Source organism: Macrotis lagotis, chromosome X, assembly GCF_037893015.1.
Source record: "Macrotis lagotis isolate mMagLag1 chromosome X, bilby.v1.9.chrom.fasta, whole genome shotgun sequence".
Taxonomy (NCBI): Eukaryota; Metazoa; Chordata; class Mammalia; order Peramelemorphia; family Peramelidae; genus Macrotis; species Macrotis lagotis.
Window position 1 is genome coordinate 641,294,803 of NC_133666.1, and position 16,848 is coordinate 641,311,650.

General features: G+C 36.7%; 1 protein-coding gene across 1 annotated transcript; it reads left to right on the forward strand.

Moving 5' to 3' along the window:
* The first annotated feature begins 15,379 nt into the window (after nucleotides 1–15,379).
* Nucleotides 15,380–16,321, forward strand: LOC141497491 (olfactory receptor 1f45-like). Its single transcript, XM_074200144.1, has one exon. It carries the CDS (start codon nucleotides 15,380–15,382, stop codon nucleotides 16,319–16,321), a length of 942 nt encoding a protein of 313 aa, XP_074056245.1.
* Nucleotides 16,322–16,848: the final 527 nt, after the last annotated feature.

Genomic DNA, 16,848 nt, shown 5'->3' on the forward strand with positions numbered 1-16,848 from the left:
GGACAACCCTCTACCAAGATGAAATCAAAATTGACATGGGGTTTAGACATAAAAAACAATATTATAAGCAAACTAGAAGATCAAGGAGTAGTTTACCCCTCAGATCTATGGAAAGGGAAGTAGTTTATGACCAAGGAAGAGATGGAGAACATCATTAAAGACAAACTAGATGATTTTGATTACATTAAATTAAAAAGCTTTTGCACAGACAAAACCACTGTAACCAAGATCTAAAGAAATGTAGTAAATTGGGAAATAAATTTTACAACTTGCTTTTCTGACAAAGGACTAAAATATACAAAACACTAAGTAAAAATTTTCAAAAAAAACCAAGACATTCCCCAATTGACAAATGGTCAAAGGATATACAAAGGCAATTTACAGATGAGGAAATCAAAGCTATCCATAGTCATATGAAAAATTGCTCTAAATCAAATTAAAGTATCTCTGAAGTGTCACCTCACACCTCTCTGACTGGCCATTATGACCAGAAAGGACAATGATCAGTGTTGGAAGGCATGTGGAAAATCTGGGACACTAATACATCATTGGTAGAGCTGTGAACTCATCCAACTTTTCTGGAGAGCAATTTGGAATTATTCCCAAAGGGCAACAAAAATATGCATACCCTTTGATCCAGCAATACCACTACTGGGCATATACCCTGAAGAGATGATGAAAAAAGGGTAAAAACATCACTTGTACAAAAATATTCATAGCAGCCCTGTTTGTGGTGACAAAGAATTGGAAATAAAGTGACTATCCTTAAATTGGGGAATGGCTTAACAAAATGTGGTATGTGTATGTCATGAAAAATTATTCTTCTATTAGAAATGAGGAAGGATGGGAATGCAGGGAAGCCTGGAAGGATTTGCATGAACTGATGCTGAGTGAGATGAGCAGAACCAGAAAAATATTGTACACCCTAATAGCAACATGGGGGTGATGATCAACCTTGATGAACTTGCTCATTCCATCAGTGCAACAATCAAGGACAATTTTGGGGTATCTGCGATGGATAATATCATCTGTATCCAGAGAAAGAATTGTGGAGTTTGGACAAAGATCAAAGACTATTACTTTTAATTTTTAAAAAAAACAACAATATAGGGGCAGTGGATAGAGTACTAGCCCTGGAGTCAGTAGTACCTGAGTTCAAATCTGACCTCAAACACTTAATAATTACCTAGCCTTGGGAGAGCCACTTAACCCCATTGCCTTGCAAAAAATTAAAACTAAAAAAATGAACATTATCTGATTATGAAATTTTGCTATCTTATACTTTAATTTTTTTCCTTAAGGATATGATTTCTCTCTCATCACATTCATCTTAGATAAATGTATACCATGGAAACAATGTAAAGACCAGCAGACAGCCTTCTGTGGGGGATGGGGGGGAGGGAAGCAAGATTAGGGGAAAAATTATAAAACTCAAAATAAATAAAATCCTTCTTAAAAAAAATGAAGGACAAGAAGCTACCAATTATTATATATAACATACTTGGGAGTATACCTAACAAGAGAAAACCAGGAACTGCATGAACATAATTATTTTTAAAATAAATAAATTTTTTTAGATAAATAAAGTCATATTTAAATTATTAGAGAGGGAGCAGAGCCAAGATGGAGACAAGAACGGATCATGTTTGAGGCAATCTCTGATAAAACTTCTAAGCTAAAGACTCTAAATTTTCAAAAGACAGAACCCACAGAGGGACCCAATGAGGCAGTTCTCCTACTCAAGGTAACCTGGAAAAGAGCAGAAAGGTTCTGCTCCCCAGGGTTGGAGGGGTGACCTGTCAGAGGGGTGGCCCACCAGAGCAAAGGAACTTCAGCCTCCCGGAGGCAGCCCAGGAGTTTCCTGAGCTACGCCCCAGGGAGCACCAAGCACAAATTGGGGGAACAGGGGGGGGGGGCGGGGATCCTCTGACAGAGTAAGCACATGAAGCCCAGCCCTCAGGGCACACAGAGATCAGCAGCTGAGTTCCAGGAAACCGAAGCAGGCAGAGCCAGTAAGCAGGAGCCCCCAGGGCATGAGCCCATTGAACTGAGGGAGGGGAGTGAAGGTGAAGAGAGACTGCCAAACTCTGCCCCTGGAACAGGACTCTGGGGCTCTGACCACATTAAGAGCCTGAATATAGTCTAGGCCCCGCCAACAGAACAGCAGGGGCCCCCTCCACCTCAGCCCCGTGGCAGAGGGGGGCGCATATGGTCATTCACAGACCAGGAGGAAGGACAGAGCCTCACACACTGAGACCCTTGTGGGAGTGTCCCAATAGCTCAGGAAGCACCCCCAAACCAGGCTTAGGCTGGGAAAATGAGCAAGCAGAGAAACAAGAGGAACACCATTGAGAAATATTTTTCATATGAGCCCAAGAAGGATGAAAATACTTAGTCTGAAGATGAGGAAGCACAAGCTCCTGCATCTAAAGACTCCAAGAAAAACAGAAATTGGGCTCAGGCTATGACAGAGGTCAAAAAAGACTTTGAAAATCAAATAAGGGAGTTAGAAGAAAGACTAGGAAAAGAAAGGAGAGAGATGCAGGAAAAACATGAAAATGAAGTCAGCAGCCTAGTCAAGGAAATCCAAAAAAAATGCTGAAGAAAATAGCATGCTAAAAACCAGCTTAGGTCAAATGGGGAAAAAACAAACAATTCAAAAAAGTTATTGAGGAAAAGAATGCTTTAAAAAGCAAAATTGGACAGATAGAAAAAAGAAATAAGAAAACTCTCTGAGGAGAACAAATCCTTCAGACAAAGACTAGAAATCAGGGAGACTGATGCATTTACGAGAAACCAGGACTCAATACTTCAAAACCAAAAATATGAAAAATTAGAAGAAAATGTGAAACATCTCATTGAAAGAACAACTGATATGGAAAACAGATTTAGGAAAGATAATTTAAAACTTATTGGAATACCTGAAAGTCATGATCAGAAAAAGAGCCTTGACATCATTTTCAAAGAATTACTACAGGAAAATTGCCCTGATATTCTAGAAGCAGAAGGCAAAATAGAAATGGAGAGAATCTACCGATCCCCACCCCTGAGAAAGAGATCCCCAAAAACCAACCCCTAGAAATATTATAGACAAATTCCAGAACTCCCAAGTCAAAGAGAAAATATTACAAGCAGCCAGAAGAACACAGTTCAAATATCGTGGAGCTGCAGTCAGGATCCCACAGGACTTAGCAGCAACTACATTGGAAACTCATAGGGCTTGGAATATAATATACCAGAAGGCAAAAGAGCTTAGAATGCAGCCAAGAATCAACTACCCAGCAAGGCTGAATGTCCTCTTCCAGGGAAAAAGGTGGACTTTCAATGAACCAGGGGAATTTCAAATGTTCCTGTTGGAATAGCCAGAGCTGAACAGAAGGTTTGATCTTCAGATACAGGACTCAGGTGAAGCATGGAGATTGAAGGAGAGGGGGAAAATATGAGGGATTTGATGATGAACTCCATGTATTCCTGCATAGAAAAATGACACTGATAATACTCATATGAACCTTCTCAGTTAATAGAGCAGGTAGAGGGAGCTTTTATAGTTGAACCACAGGAGAAAGCTGAATTTGAAGATAAAATATGGTGTAAAAAATGGAGTCAATAGAAAAAAAAAAAGGAAATGTAATGGGAGAAAGAAAAAGGAGAGGGGGAATAGGCCAAGATATTTCATATAAGATTTTTCTTTATTACAATGAGCTATTGCAATGATATGGAAGGGGGAAGGCAAGGGGGAATGAGGGTATCTTCACTCTCATCAGAGGTGGTTAGGAGAGGAAACAGCATATATACTCAATGGAGTATAGGCATCGGGAGTAAGAAGGAGAGGGGGGGAGGGGGAAGGGGGGTGATGTGAGTGATGGAGGAGAGGATGGACCATGGAGGGAGAGTGCTCAGATATAACACATTTTCTTTTTTTACTTCTTGCAAGGGGCTGGGTTTGGAAGGCCTGTCCGGGACCATAGGGCCAGATGGATGGTGGGCCTAAGGGGTGGTATGAGGGCTCAGTGCCTCTTGGCCCCAGAGCCGGGGATCTGTCTGCTGCACCACTCAGCTACCCTGCGGCAGAGTCAGAGTGAAAGGAGAGAGAAAATACAGTACGTGGCAGTAGAGAAATATGAAAGGAGGGAGTTGCGATCAGCAATGGCAATGGTGGAAAAATATGGAAGTAACTTTTGTGATGGACTTATCATAAAGAATGTCATCCACCCACAACAGAGTTGTTGGTGTTGGAACAAAGACTCAAGCACATTTTTTATTATTATTATTTGGGTGGGGGGGCAGGGCAAATGGGGCTGGGTAGCCTGCCTGGTGCCACATAGCAGGGTGTCTGAGGCCAAATTTGGACCCAGGTGCTCCTGGCTCAAGGGCCAATGCTCTGTCCACCACCCAGCCACCCCTACTATTATTACTATTCTATTTTATTTTGGGTCTTTTTTTCTTTTTTTTTGGTTTTTTGCAGGGCAGTGGGGTTCGGGTGGCTTGCATGTCACACAGCTGGGTGATTGTTGGGTGTACGGGGCTGGATGTGGGCTTGGGTGCTCATGGCTCCAGGGCTGGTACTCCATCCATTACACCACCTGGCCATACCTACAATTATTACTATTATTTTTTATTTTAATTTTTTCTCTCCCTTTTACCTTATCACTCAACCAAGTCTATATTTATGGGGGGGAGGTGGTATTTTCGTTACTCTTAAACAAGAATATTTTATTAATGTATAAAAAACATTTTTGTACAAAATGAGAATAAATATTAAATAAATTATTGGAGAATTATTAATAGTTCATGGTGGGTAAAGTCAATTTAATAAATAAGACAAATCTGGTCAATGTCATTCCAATCAAATTAAATTTATATTTATTTAATAAATTATATTATTTAAATTATATTTTATTAAAGAGCTAAAAATAATAAACAAAATTCATTTGTAGGAAGAAAAGATCAAAAATGTTCCAAAAAATTAATTTAAGATGTAGAGGATGGAGGTTTAACAATACCAAAACATAAATTATTTTATAAGGTAGTAAATATCAAAATTATAAAATCTATACTGGCTAAGAAATAGAAAGCTAATATCAGTGAAAACACAGTAGAAATTCAATACATGGTAGTGACTTATTACAGCAACATTGTATTTGGCAAATATAAAGATATGAGCTTTAGGGTTAAGATTTAGGGTTAAAAAAATAATTTTCTTGGAAATCTGGGACACTATTACACTGTTGGTGGAGCTGTGAACTCATCCAACCCTTCTGGAGAGCTATTTGGAACTATGCCCAAAGGGCAACAAAAATGTGCATACCCTTTGACCCAGCAATACCACTACTGGGTCTATATCCTGAAGAGATGATGAAAAAGGGTAAAAACATCACTTGTACAAAAATATTTATAGCAGCCCTGTTTGTGGTGGCAAAGAATTGGAAATCCAGTAAATGTCCTTCAATTGGGGAATGGCTTAGCAAACTGTGGTATATGTATGTTATGGAATACTATTGTTCTATTAGAAACCAGGAGGGACGGGATTTCAGGGAAACCTGGAGGGATTTGCATGAACTGATGCTGAGTGAGATGAGCAGAACCAGAAAAACACTGTACACCCTAACAGCAACATGGGAGTGATGATCAACCCTGAAGGACTCACTCATTCCATCAGTGCAACAATCGAGAACAATTTTGGGCTGTCTGCAAAGGAGAGTACCATCTGTATCCAGATAAGGAGCTGTGGAGTTTGAACAAAGTGCAAGGACTACTCCCTTTAATTTAGAAAAAAAAAACAAATAGCTTATTGTCTGATCTTGTTACCTCTTAGACTTCTCTTTAAGGATATGATTTCTCTCTCATCGCACCCAATTTGGAACAAAGTACAACATGGAAACAAAGTAAAGACTGACAGAGTGCTTTTTGTGGGGGGGGGGGGGGAGAAGCAAGATTGGGGGGAAAATGTAAAACTCAAATAATACCTTTAATAAAAATAAATTTAAAAATAATAATTTTCTTTCTAATATCCATGATAACTCAGAGGTATGTAACTTATATTGATAAAAAGCCTTTTAATGGACTGCTGATCAGGAATTCAGTTACTATACTAAAATGGTTTATCTCTAACTCTTAGATCTATTCTTCCTGACTGATTTGAGATGCAAATTGATTGATTTTCAATTTGACAGATTTGATTGATGCTCTGAGCTGTCATGAGGGAGTGCTTTCCCCCCAGGTGTTCAAGGTGTTCATAAATTGAGAACTCATGTCCACCCAAAAATCTATGCCTGTGATGGATTTCTTTCCTTTGCCAAAAGATTTGGTAAAATATAGAAATACAGGCAACAAGTAGCCTTTTTATTTTCAACTAGGATGCACTACATTGGAATTTCGCTGACTTTCCTACCATGCTTCAGATTGTGTTTCTTCTAGTCTACTCTTTCACTCCCATACTTTTAGTTTCTGTTAGGCCCAAGGACCCAAGGAGAATTAGCGGAAATGAAGACAGGAGATATGGCTAGGGAAACTGTGTCATTATGGAGGAACCAGGTCTTAGTAATTGCTAAAGATGGAAAGAATGATTAAAGGAAAAAATGTAGGATGAATGAAAATTTGTTTACTTCTAGAACCACATTCTGGAGGCCACAGTGGAAGGAGTGTATTGGTTAAGACTCTGGGGTTGGGAGGTTGAGAAGGATAAAAATAAGGAATTAAATGATGGAGGAACAGGGCTTGGATGATGGCCTACAAGAAATCAGAATAACTAGAATGTATAGGATAAAATCAGGAAATGAAAATCTGACTACCCACCATCTTTTTCCCTTCCTATTCCCTCAGAAGACAGTAGGAGATTGAAGGTCTACAGTCAGAGAGAAGATAGCTTCTCTTCACATAGGAAGCTCTTCTCATTGCATTCGGAGATCAGTTATAATCACAACAGGAGATGCTGCTTATTCTGCATCATCACAGATGAAAGGGTCACCAAGTCCCTTACAGCATTCCCCCAGAGAATATACATTGCTATGTTAATATCCAATTTGAACCTCAAAAGAATCCTGTGAAGAAGATGCTATTATTGTACCCATTTTACAGTTGAGGAAACTGGGGTAGATAGATTTCACATGACTTTGTCAAGATTACCCAGCTAAGGGGGTGGCTAGGTGATGTAGTGGATAAAGCGCCGGCCCTGGAGTCAGGAGTACCTGGGTTCAAATCCAGTCTCAGACACTTAATAATTACCTAGCTGTGTGGCCTTGGGCAAGCCACTTAACCCCATTTGCCTTGCAAAAAAAAACTAAAAAAAAAAAAGATTACCCAGCTAAGTATTTGGGGGACAGATTTGAAGCATAGCTTCTTAACCCTACTAGACCAGTACTCTATCTTACTAGATTATGAGATCCTTGAGAGTAGGAACTGTCTTTTGCCTTTCTTTGTGTCCCCAGCACTTAGTATACTAACTGCCAAACTGATTTATTGGCTGAGTATCCACTGCTATTTGAATTGCTCCATCCAAAGAGCACAAGATATAGAGTCAGAAAACCTGAGTTTGAATCTTAATTCTGATATGCCAAGCTAAATGACTTTGGATAAGTCCTCTAACTTCCTAGAGCTCTGCTTCCTCAATTGTAAAATTAGGGCATGGAACTAGATGATCACTGGGGACCTTGGTTCACTATACCTGGTCTGGAATGATGTTAGATATTGAAATTCCCAATATCTAACCATTAGTCATTTTCTTTTTAGCTGGTTTTATATATGAGGAAAGTGAGGAAGATGGGGTGAAGTGACTTGCCCAGGGTCACACAGATAATAAGCATCTAAACCCTCATAAAGAGGGTTCTTTATGGATGAATGAGAGGAATGAGTGAGAGGAGTGAACTACAAAATTAAAAACAAAATGCAATGGACATGACATGGGAAGATAGTCTTTTGGGGGGAAAACTCTGATCTCAGAGAATATGGTTCTAAATGATTTATGATGCTCATTTGTTTAACTTTGGGTAAATCATATAATTGCCCCAAAATTCAATTTCTACAATTCTGAAATGAGTAATTCACACTAGATGTTCTTTAAGGTCCCATCCCAACTCTAAATCCATGGTCGTGTATTCTGTTGGCCCAAATGAGCCTCTGACAAGTATATTCTGTGTCATAAATTCCCTCTCAGTTCTGATATCCTGTGATCTATATGGTAAAATCTATTTCAGCTCTGCTGCTGAATGCTGTAAGATCTAAATTTCCTTCCCTGGAGGAGAGCTAGAAACACAGGGAATTCTTAGCATTTCTAATACAAAAGCATTGTGAAAATAAATTGGACAACTTAAGTCAACTTCTTCCCCACAGGAAGCTGAACCCAATGAATCTGGAGTGGAAAGTGGACAAATTACTTGGGGTTAGTCTCTAACAAGGACCTCAGGGAATTGGAGCCTTGGGTCCAAAACTCCATGTAAAAGTACCTACAATGAAACCCATTCACCCTTCATGGTGGACAGACCAGACTCTTGCTCTAATGCATGCCACCTCAGCCAAAACTCCAAGTCATATTTCTCCTGGAAGAGTTCATGGATTTGGCTAGTTCCCTGATTGATCTATAGGAAAGAAACCTGAGAAGACTTCAGAGTTGGGTCTATCAGAACAGAAGAGAAGACTCTGACCAAACACCCAAGTAAGTGGAGATTCAGAGGTTACTCTTCATTCATTTCAAGGGGAAAAACTCACACAAAGTGATGTAGTAAATGAGTCATAGAATCTTAGAAACTTGGTGGTAAAAGAGACTTGAGAATGTAGAATGTCAAATTTGGACCATAGAATTTTTTTCTTTTACTTTTGTCATATTTTTAAATCTTTTATCATTTCTTTTATTTTGATGCATAGGTCTGCAAAATATTTTTCCCATTCAAATCCTTTCCACAGTTTATCCCAAAATTAAACAAAATTTTTTATCTACTAAAATCTAATAAAAAATTAAATTAAAAAGTGATTTTTCCTAAAGTACATATTAGCTATTTCAAACCACAATGAAGCATACTTAATGACATTTCTTTTTTAAATGATCTTATGAGAATTCATTTATGAGGTTAAAAAAATCTAATAAAAGACTTATAAAGGAAGGTTACATTTCCATGAAAGAAACATAAACCTAAGTCCCCTTTTGCTACCCTTCAAAAGTATATGGTTTTGATAGAAATAAAATATTCAGCAAATAGACAACTAAACTTTAAGCATTATTTAAGTATTTTGGAGTTCAACTGAAAAGCTATGTGATGCCTAAAAGAAAAAGACATTGTTTCCAAAATACTAATAATATTAAAACAGTGACCACAAATGAAAAATTTTCTGGACAATGGGATAAAATGCTCAAATATCTCAAAAATTGTTAACAACATATCCATTTGGCTAGATGCATATGTTTGGTATGAAAATAATTGATAGAAAAAAATGAAATGAGCAATAATTTCTTAATTATGAGCACTCAAATCACTACATATGATTTTAAAAAGTCATGGAAACTATTGACAGACCAAAAATTTAAAAAAAAAAAACTTCAAAGAGAGATGTTTTCCAAAATTCTATTAGGGAATATACTAGAAAGATATTTTTTTAATGTATGAGGGAAGGATTAGTATAAATGATTAGAGAAGTTAAGAGATTAAACTAAATACTTTATTCTTTTCTCAGTCCCCATCAAACTTTTAGATCACCAAATATTCAATAAAGGCATCCAAAGAATCCAATGAAATATCATTAGTTATACAACTTTTGATTATCCTGGCAAATTTCCATTCATTTCATTTGATTAATCATCAACTACTAATTATACTAAAAACTTCTCACACTCAACAAACTCAGCAGAACAGTTTCATTCCATTTTTTTATGCCACTTTAATTCAATGGATGATTTATAAAGTAAAGTTGTTATGTGTTTCAATATACTATGAATTATTCATTAGCATTGTACAAAGTGATAAAAAACTGCAACATGAAGAATGATTGTATTTAAATAGCACTTGCTAAAATAAATCAAACACAATTTATGTTATTGTACACTATATAGTTGAGGAAACTGAGGCAATTGGGTGAAGTGGCTTGCCAAATTCCAAAGTTTGAAACTTCCAAAATCTTAAAAAGATAAAACCTCACATGCACTCTTTGACTCCCAAGTCTTAAGTTATTATTTGAACATTGTTAAATGCCTTTCTTCATTCCCTAGTATTTCAGTCATTGTTATAGAACTGTCCCAATTCTGCCTGGATGAAAGGTTTAAGCATTTGTACAGCAAAAATGTGAAAAAAGCAGTTCTCTTGAATAGTATTATATTATATCATGCAAGGTGGCAAACTTTTCCTATCAATTATTATTAGGTCCAAAAACTACTTTTTTATTAAATATGCATGTGTTCAGATATTAAAAAAAATTAATGTTCACTGTTTTCCATGTGAAAACAATAAAATGTAATTCTAATCAATTATGTGTTCTCTAGAGTCCTTAAAAGAACCATAAAAATAATTTTAATTAAAAAATTTCTTATTGTTATTAGGGCTATTGAGTTTAATTTTGCCTTCAAGTTTGAAGGTTCAGAATAACATACTGAGTGAGAAGGATTCTGATCATTCCAACATGAGGGTTTAGAAGTCTAAAATTAGGGGGTTTTTAAATGGTGGATCCAAATAAATTAACAACTACATAGTTACACTTGAGTTTTAATATTCTAGTACTTTGCAGCTTGAGTTGACCCTCAACTGCCTTAACTGCCAATTGGGCTAACCAATCAGAATTAAAGATTCATTAAGTCCTTCAATAATCAGTCATATGTTTCATTAGAAGTTATGGTGGTTCACTGATTACCTGACTTAAATTTTGTTGGGGCACAAAGGTAATTTGTTTCTTGTTTTTTCTGAGCTACTAGCAGTGTTAGACTGAAGACACTAGGGTCTTGGGGGCAATCAAACATCTGTGTTTAGAAAGCAATAATTGAAGTTATTGCTGATATAGTATGCTGAAAACATTGATTCAATTGGATTTAGAATGGGGGAAAGGGGACTTTTCAGTAATACAGGATTGTTTATTCAGTGTACAAAATAGCTGTGCCTTGAAGAAAAGTGTTTTTAAATTGTCATTCAGAAGAAAGGAGGATTTTATTTTCTTCTTCCACCTGTGATAAACCACATTTCCTTGAACTTTGTGAGCTAATATCAATACTTCCTAGTGAATCCGTTCATTTTGAGACTGAAAAACATTTTCTCCAACTTCTGGCTCTTACATAATTCTCAAGATAGAATTTTTTCCTCTTAATTTCAGTTTTCCTTTTTTATTGTTCTGAATAGTCAATCTTTCCCAGGAATTCAGATGAGAGTGCTGCTTTCATGAACATTTAGAAACTTATATCTAGGTATTGCTGGTCTACAAAAGAATACTTTGTACTACTTAATAGCCCTTATCCATGGCTTCTGACTTCTAGAGGCAGATGTAGATGAGCACAGCAAAAGAAGGACCTCTGATGTCCTTGATTTTGCCATCTAGGAATAAAAGTTATTCTTTCCATATAATAATAAAATAAATTCAAATTCTTCAATTTTTCCTAAATAAAACAGTTAAATAATGCAATTACTAGCATTTATGTCCTGTTTAAGGTTTACAAATCACTTTACATGTGTTAGGTCATTTGACCCTCACCACAGACTTGTAAGATAAATGCTATTATATAAATTTACAAATGGAGCTACTGAGACACAGAAACATTAAGTGATTTTTCTGAGAGTCACGCAGCTAGTAAGTATCTGAGGCAGGATTTGAATTCTATCAACTGCACTAGAAATCCTAGTTCCTTCCCTAGGGATTAAGATCTACATTCTCATCCCTAAATCACATTCCATTTAAGAATGAGTGCTTTCTGCAGATTGAGTTAGCTTTAAATAAAGTAGCAAGCTTTGGGTTTTGTTCTGTAAGAACTTTATCAAGCATCCACAAGAGTAAGAATTCACTCACATGCACCATCTCTATATCTGATGAGTTCCCCTTGCTCTTCTGATGTCCATTGAAGAGGAGGCTGTAGCAGAACTGGATAAAGCATGTTGGCCATTGAGGGAACATGGAGGGAGGACACACTCTAAATGGACTAACTCGGGAATCCCTGAAGCTAGGACACTGGAGTAAGGGAGGGAGTCTTGAAATGTGAAGACTGGGAAAAGAGGGAGACCTTCTCATAGAAGGAGTAGAAGAAGAAGGGAAAAAAAGAAGCAAGAGGAGGATTCAACAGAACTTAAAACTCAAAAACAGAAAGGATGGCCTATAAATAGGCTAGAAGAGACCTTTATATATAAAATGTTCAAGCTCAAAAGTAACTTGAAACACAGAATGTCAGAGATGCAAAGGACTAAAAAATAAATAAATAAAATTTATTTAGGGCGAGGTCTCTCTGCTCCAAGTCTCTCCTCACTCCAGACCATCCTCCCCTCAGCATAGATCTGAATAACTCATCCCTGCCGTCAATTTAATAAACTGCAATGGCTCCCTATTGCCTCTAGAATCAAATATAAAGCTTCTATTTGACTTCATAATCTTCATAGAAAGTCCATTCCTACATGTCCTGTCTTCTCACTCACCCATAAGGACTTTGTGATCTAGTAACACAGGCTACCTTGTTATTTCTCACATAAGACCCTCCATCTCTCCCAACATGATTGATCCCAGAAATAATATGCTTACAAATTTAGTCATAGCAAGAAGTTTCAGGGAAATGGCACATATATTGATGACAGGATCAAGTTTTAAAAACCATATGAAGAGATGGAATATGGGAAGAAATTTTCTAGAACTAGTAATAAAGAAATTTACAAGTAAACTAGAAATTTACTATTAATTCTATGTCTTTGGCCCCAAAAGTAACTGCTGCAATATGTCCAGACAACAGACAAGAACAACTAACTAGTAGGAGTATATTAGTCAACTTATTATGTTATCCAAATACCAGGCAACTAGGTGTTACCAGTGAGCACTAGGCCTGGAGTGAGGTAACTCTGAGTTCAAATGCAGTATTATTTTTCTTTATTCAGTCCTGAGACATTTCTCCTTTTCTTTACAATATCTCAAAGATCACTATTAATGTGGCAACACTCACATTCTCTAGGACTTTCAGGAGCCTAAGATGAAGTTTATCCAAGCCAGTTAACTTGGAAATTCACTAAAAGCAGTCAGGTGCTTTCTTGCTATACCTTCATTTACCTTGATTTCAGATTCATATTAAACATGCTTGTTCTAGTCATCTGAACCTATTCTTGTCTAAAGACCATTCATATAGCATGATGGATAAAAAAAACAAAAGTAAAGTAAAATTTCATGAGTTCTTTTTTTTGTACATTTTTTTTGCACATTTTCATTTCCACCCCAAATGTTCATATGGACTGTGTCCAACCCGTCAGAGAGTCCAGGATGGTTATAATTAGGTTTGGAATTATATACCCCTTTGCGATACAGTTTCCTCCTCACATGTTTGAAAACAAAATTGCTATTCTAGCAAGCTCAAAAAATGTGTTTTGCTTAACTATTGTGTTTTGAGTAGAGAAAAAGCAACCACATATATAGGTTTTTATAACCTTTTCATGTCTCTGCATCAGGCTTGTGATCAGTTTCCTAAATCCTTGATGTATTTATTTCATCCTGGTAAGTAGTCTATAGTGCGCATTGTTTCTCTTTCCACTGATCCTCAGCAAAATGGTATCAGCCAATCAATAATCATTTATTAATTATTTGCCACTCATCAGGCCCTGTATTGAGTGTTCACATACAAAAAAAGGTTTTTTTAAAAAACAGTTTCTGCTCTCATGGAACTCACAATACAATCAGAAGACAAGTAAACAACTATGTACAAACAATATATAAATGAAGGATAAGTTGTAGATAATCAGAAGAGGGAAGACAATACATTAGGGGAGATAAGATACAGCTTACTGTAAAGAGGCAATTTTAGCTAAGACTCAAAGGAACCAAGGAAGCTAGGTGGAAATAAGGAGGGAAAGAATGGAAAGGAGGACAATCAATGGAAGTATCTGGAATTTGGAAATATAGTGTCTTGTGTGAGGTACAGCAAGATGACTGATGTCATTAGATTACAGAGTATATGGGGAAGTGTGGTATAAAAAAGATTGGAAATATGAAAGAAGACCAGACTAAAAAGGACTATGGATACTGAACAGATGATTTCTGTCTTATTCCAGAGGTGATAGGAAGCCTCTTGAGTTTATTGAAAAAGGAGGTAACATGGTATTTAAGAAGATCAATTTGACAGTAGAGATGTAAGGCAAGAAACCACCATACTGGTGCTTGCAAATAGTAAGGGTATGAAGCAATTAGAACCTCAATCAAAGTGGTGAAAGGGTTAGAGGAGAGAAAGAAATGTATGAGAGATAATATGAAGGTAGAATCAATAGGACTTGGCAACAGATTGGATATTGCAGAGGGAGGGGGATAAAGTAAATAGAGAATGACTCCTAGCTTATGAGCCTGGGAAGATGATATCATCAGCAGTAATAGGGAAGTTAAGAAGAAAACAAGTTTTTAGGGAAATATAACAAATTCAGTTTTGGACATTTTTGAGTTTTCCATTAGAAAATTGGAGATATAAGTCTAGAAATCAGAGAAGAAATTAAAGGTAGATAAGTAAGTTTGAGAATCATTTGTACAGAAGTGATCATTGAATCCACCATTCTTTCCTTTTTTGGGTTCTTAGATTTCTCCCCAGAAGTATATTGCCTAAATATAGTGCAAAATTGCCACCATTCTTTTATCAGTTATGTCTTTATAAATAAAGTATAACTTTTCAAAGTTAGATCAAATGAGATAGTAAAATACATAAAATAGTGTACAATACTAGATTTTTAATAAGTGCTCATTCTCTTCTTCCTTTCTCCCCCAAAGTCTAAACCACTGTGTCTTTTGCAGCTCTAACAGCAGGGAAGCCCCATGCCTATCTTCCCAAAATACTTTTAGAATTTGTAGCTTTTGTTATATTTCCAAATTTTCAGATTATGAGGTAAAACTGCAGAATATTATTATTGATTTAGAATACATTTTCCTGAGGTCATTTACAGCTAACAATTCCTGTTTAGAAAAATATGTTTTTATCTTTTGATCCCTGGTTTATTAAGAAATGTGTTTTATGTTATATATATATATCCTCTCAATTCCCTATATAGTTTGGATTTCAGAGCATTTCTCTTCCAATTCTATGGATATAAATATCTATCTATCTATCTGTCTATCTATATATATATAGATAGACAGATAGATAGATAGATAGATAGATAGATTGATAGATTATTCATACAAGAGTGTTAAAATCAACTTTAAATAAACTCCTTTAATCTCATCCTTTTGCCATGCACTTCTCAGCAGATCCATGGAGGGAGGAAATCAGTCAAAGATCTCCGAGTTCATCCTCATGGGCCTTACAAACCAGCCCAAACAGGAAAGGCTTCTGTTTTTCCTGTTTCTAATTATGTACCTGATCACAGTGCTATGGAATACGCTCATCATTCTGGCTATTAAAACTGACTCCCGCCTTCACACTCCCATGTACTTTTTCCTAAGTAATTTGTCCCTCGTTGACATCTGCTTCACGTCCAGCACAGTCCCCAAGATGTTGGTTAACCATGTATCTGGAAATAAATCAATTTCTTACAACAAGTGCCTAACCCAAGTGTTCTTTTTCAGCTGGTTTGCAGGATTGGATAGCATCATCCTTGCCTCCATGGCCTATGACCGCTATGTGGCTATCTGTGCCCCATTGCATTATTCTATGATCATGACTCCAAAAGTCTGTGTCCGTCTAGTAGTGGTGTGTTGGTTTTGGGCCTGTATTGATGCCTTGATTCACACCCTCTCCCTGACCCGACTTTCATTCTGTGGACACAATAAAATCCCTCATTTCTTCTGTGATCTCAGTGTGGTGATAAGGTTGGCCTGCTCAGATACCTTCTTCAATGACTTGATGGTCTACACAGTAGGAGGACTGACAGCTGTAATGCCCTTTATTGGCATCCTTATCTCCTACACACGTATTTTTGTTGCTGTGCTGAAGATCCCATCAACTCATGGGAAACAGAAAGCTTTCAATACTTGTGGCTCCCACATTGCTGTTGTCTGTCTCTTCTATGGAACAATTATTGGAGTATACTTCAACCCCACATCCTCCCATACAGCCCAAAAGGATACAGCATCAGCAGTGATGTACACTGTGGTCACCCCCATGCTGAATCCATTCATCTACAGCCTAAGGAACAATGACATGAAAGGAGCCTTAAAGATGCTCTTCATCAGGAAACCAGGTCCCTCCCTTTGACTGTAGATCTTTTCCTAGGCCTGGGTACTTGAGTCTCAAATAAGAATCCAATGATTTAACAAATTTTCAAAACAAAATTTCTATACTGTGATATATAAAGTCGATTGCTCATGTCTTCACCTATACTAATGATCATGTATTTGACAAGAAGATCATAGATGCTTTGCTTTCCCTTCTGGATCTACCCATTTCTTAACTGAGCAGTCACATAATTTCCTATGACTCAGTTTCCTCATCTAGGAAATGAAGGGGGATATATATATATATATATATATATATATATATACAGATATATATATATATATATATATATATATATATATATATATATATATATGAGACTTTATAGAGCTAGGCAAAATGAAATTTTGCAATTTACAGGCTTACTTGCCCAGAGCATTAAATGGTCTCCATCATGAGAGGTGGACCTAAACTCAGCTCTTCCTAGTCTCAAGACCTAGCCTGCTATTTAATATAACACACTGCTACTTTAAAAAAAAGTTGGAATTTAAGAATTTAGATAAACA

Excerpts from the sequence above, each read along its gene's own strand:
- LOC141497491 (XM_074200144.1), top strand. The coding sequence starts at position 15,380 with ATGGAGGGAGGAAATCAGTCAAAGATCTCCGAGTTCATCCTCATGGGC.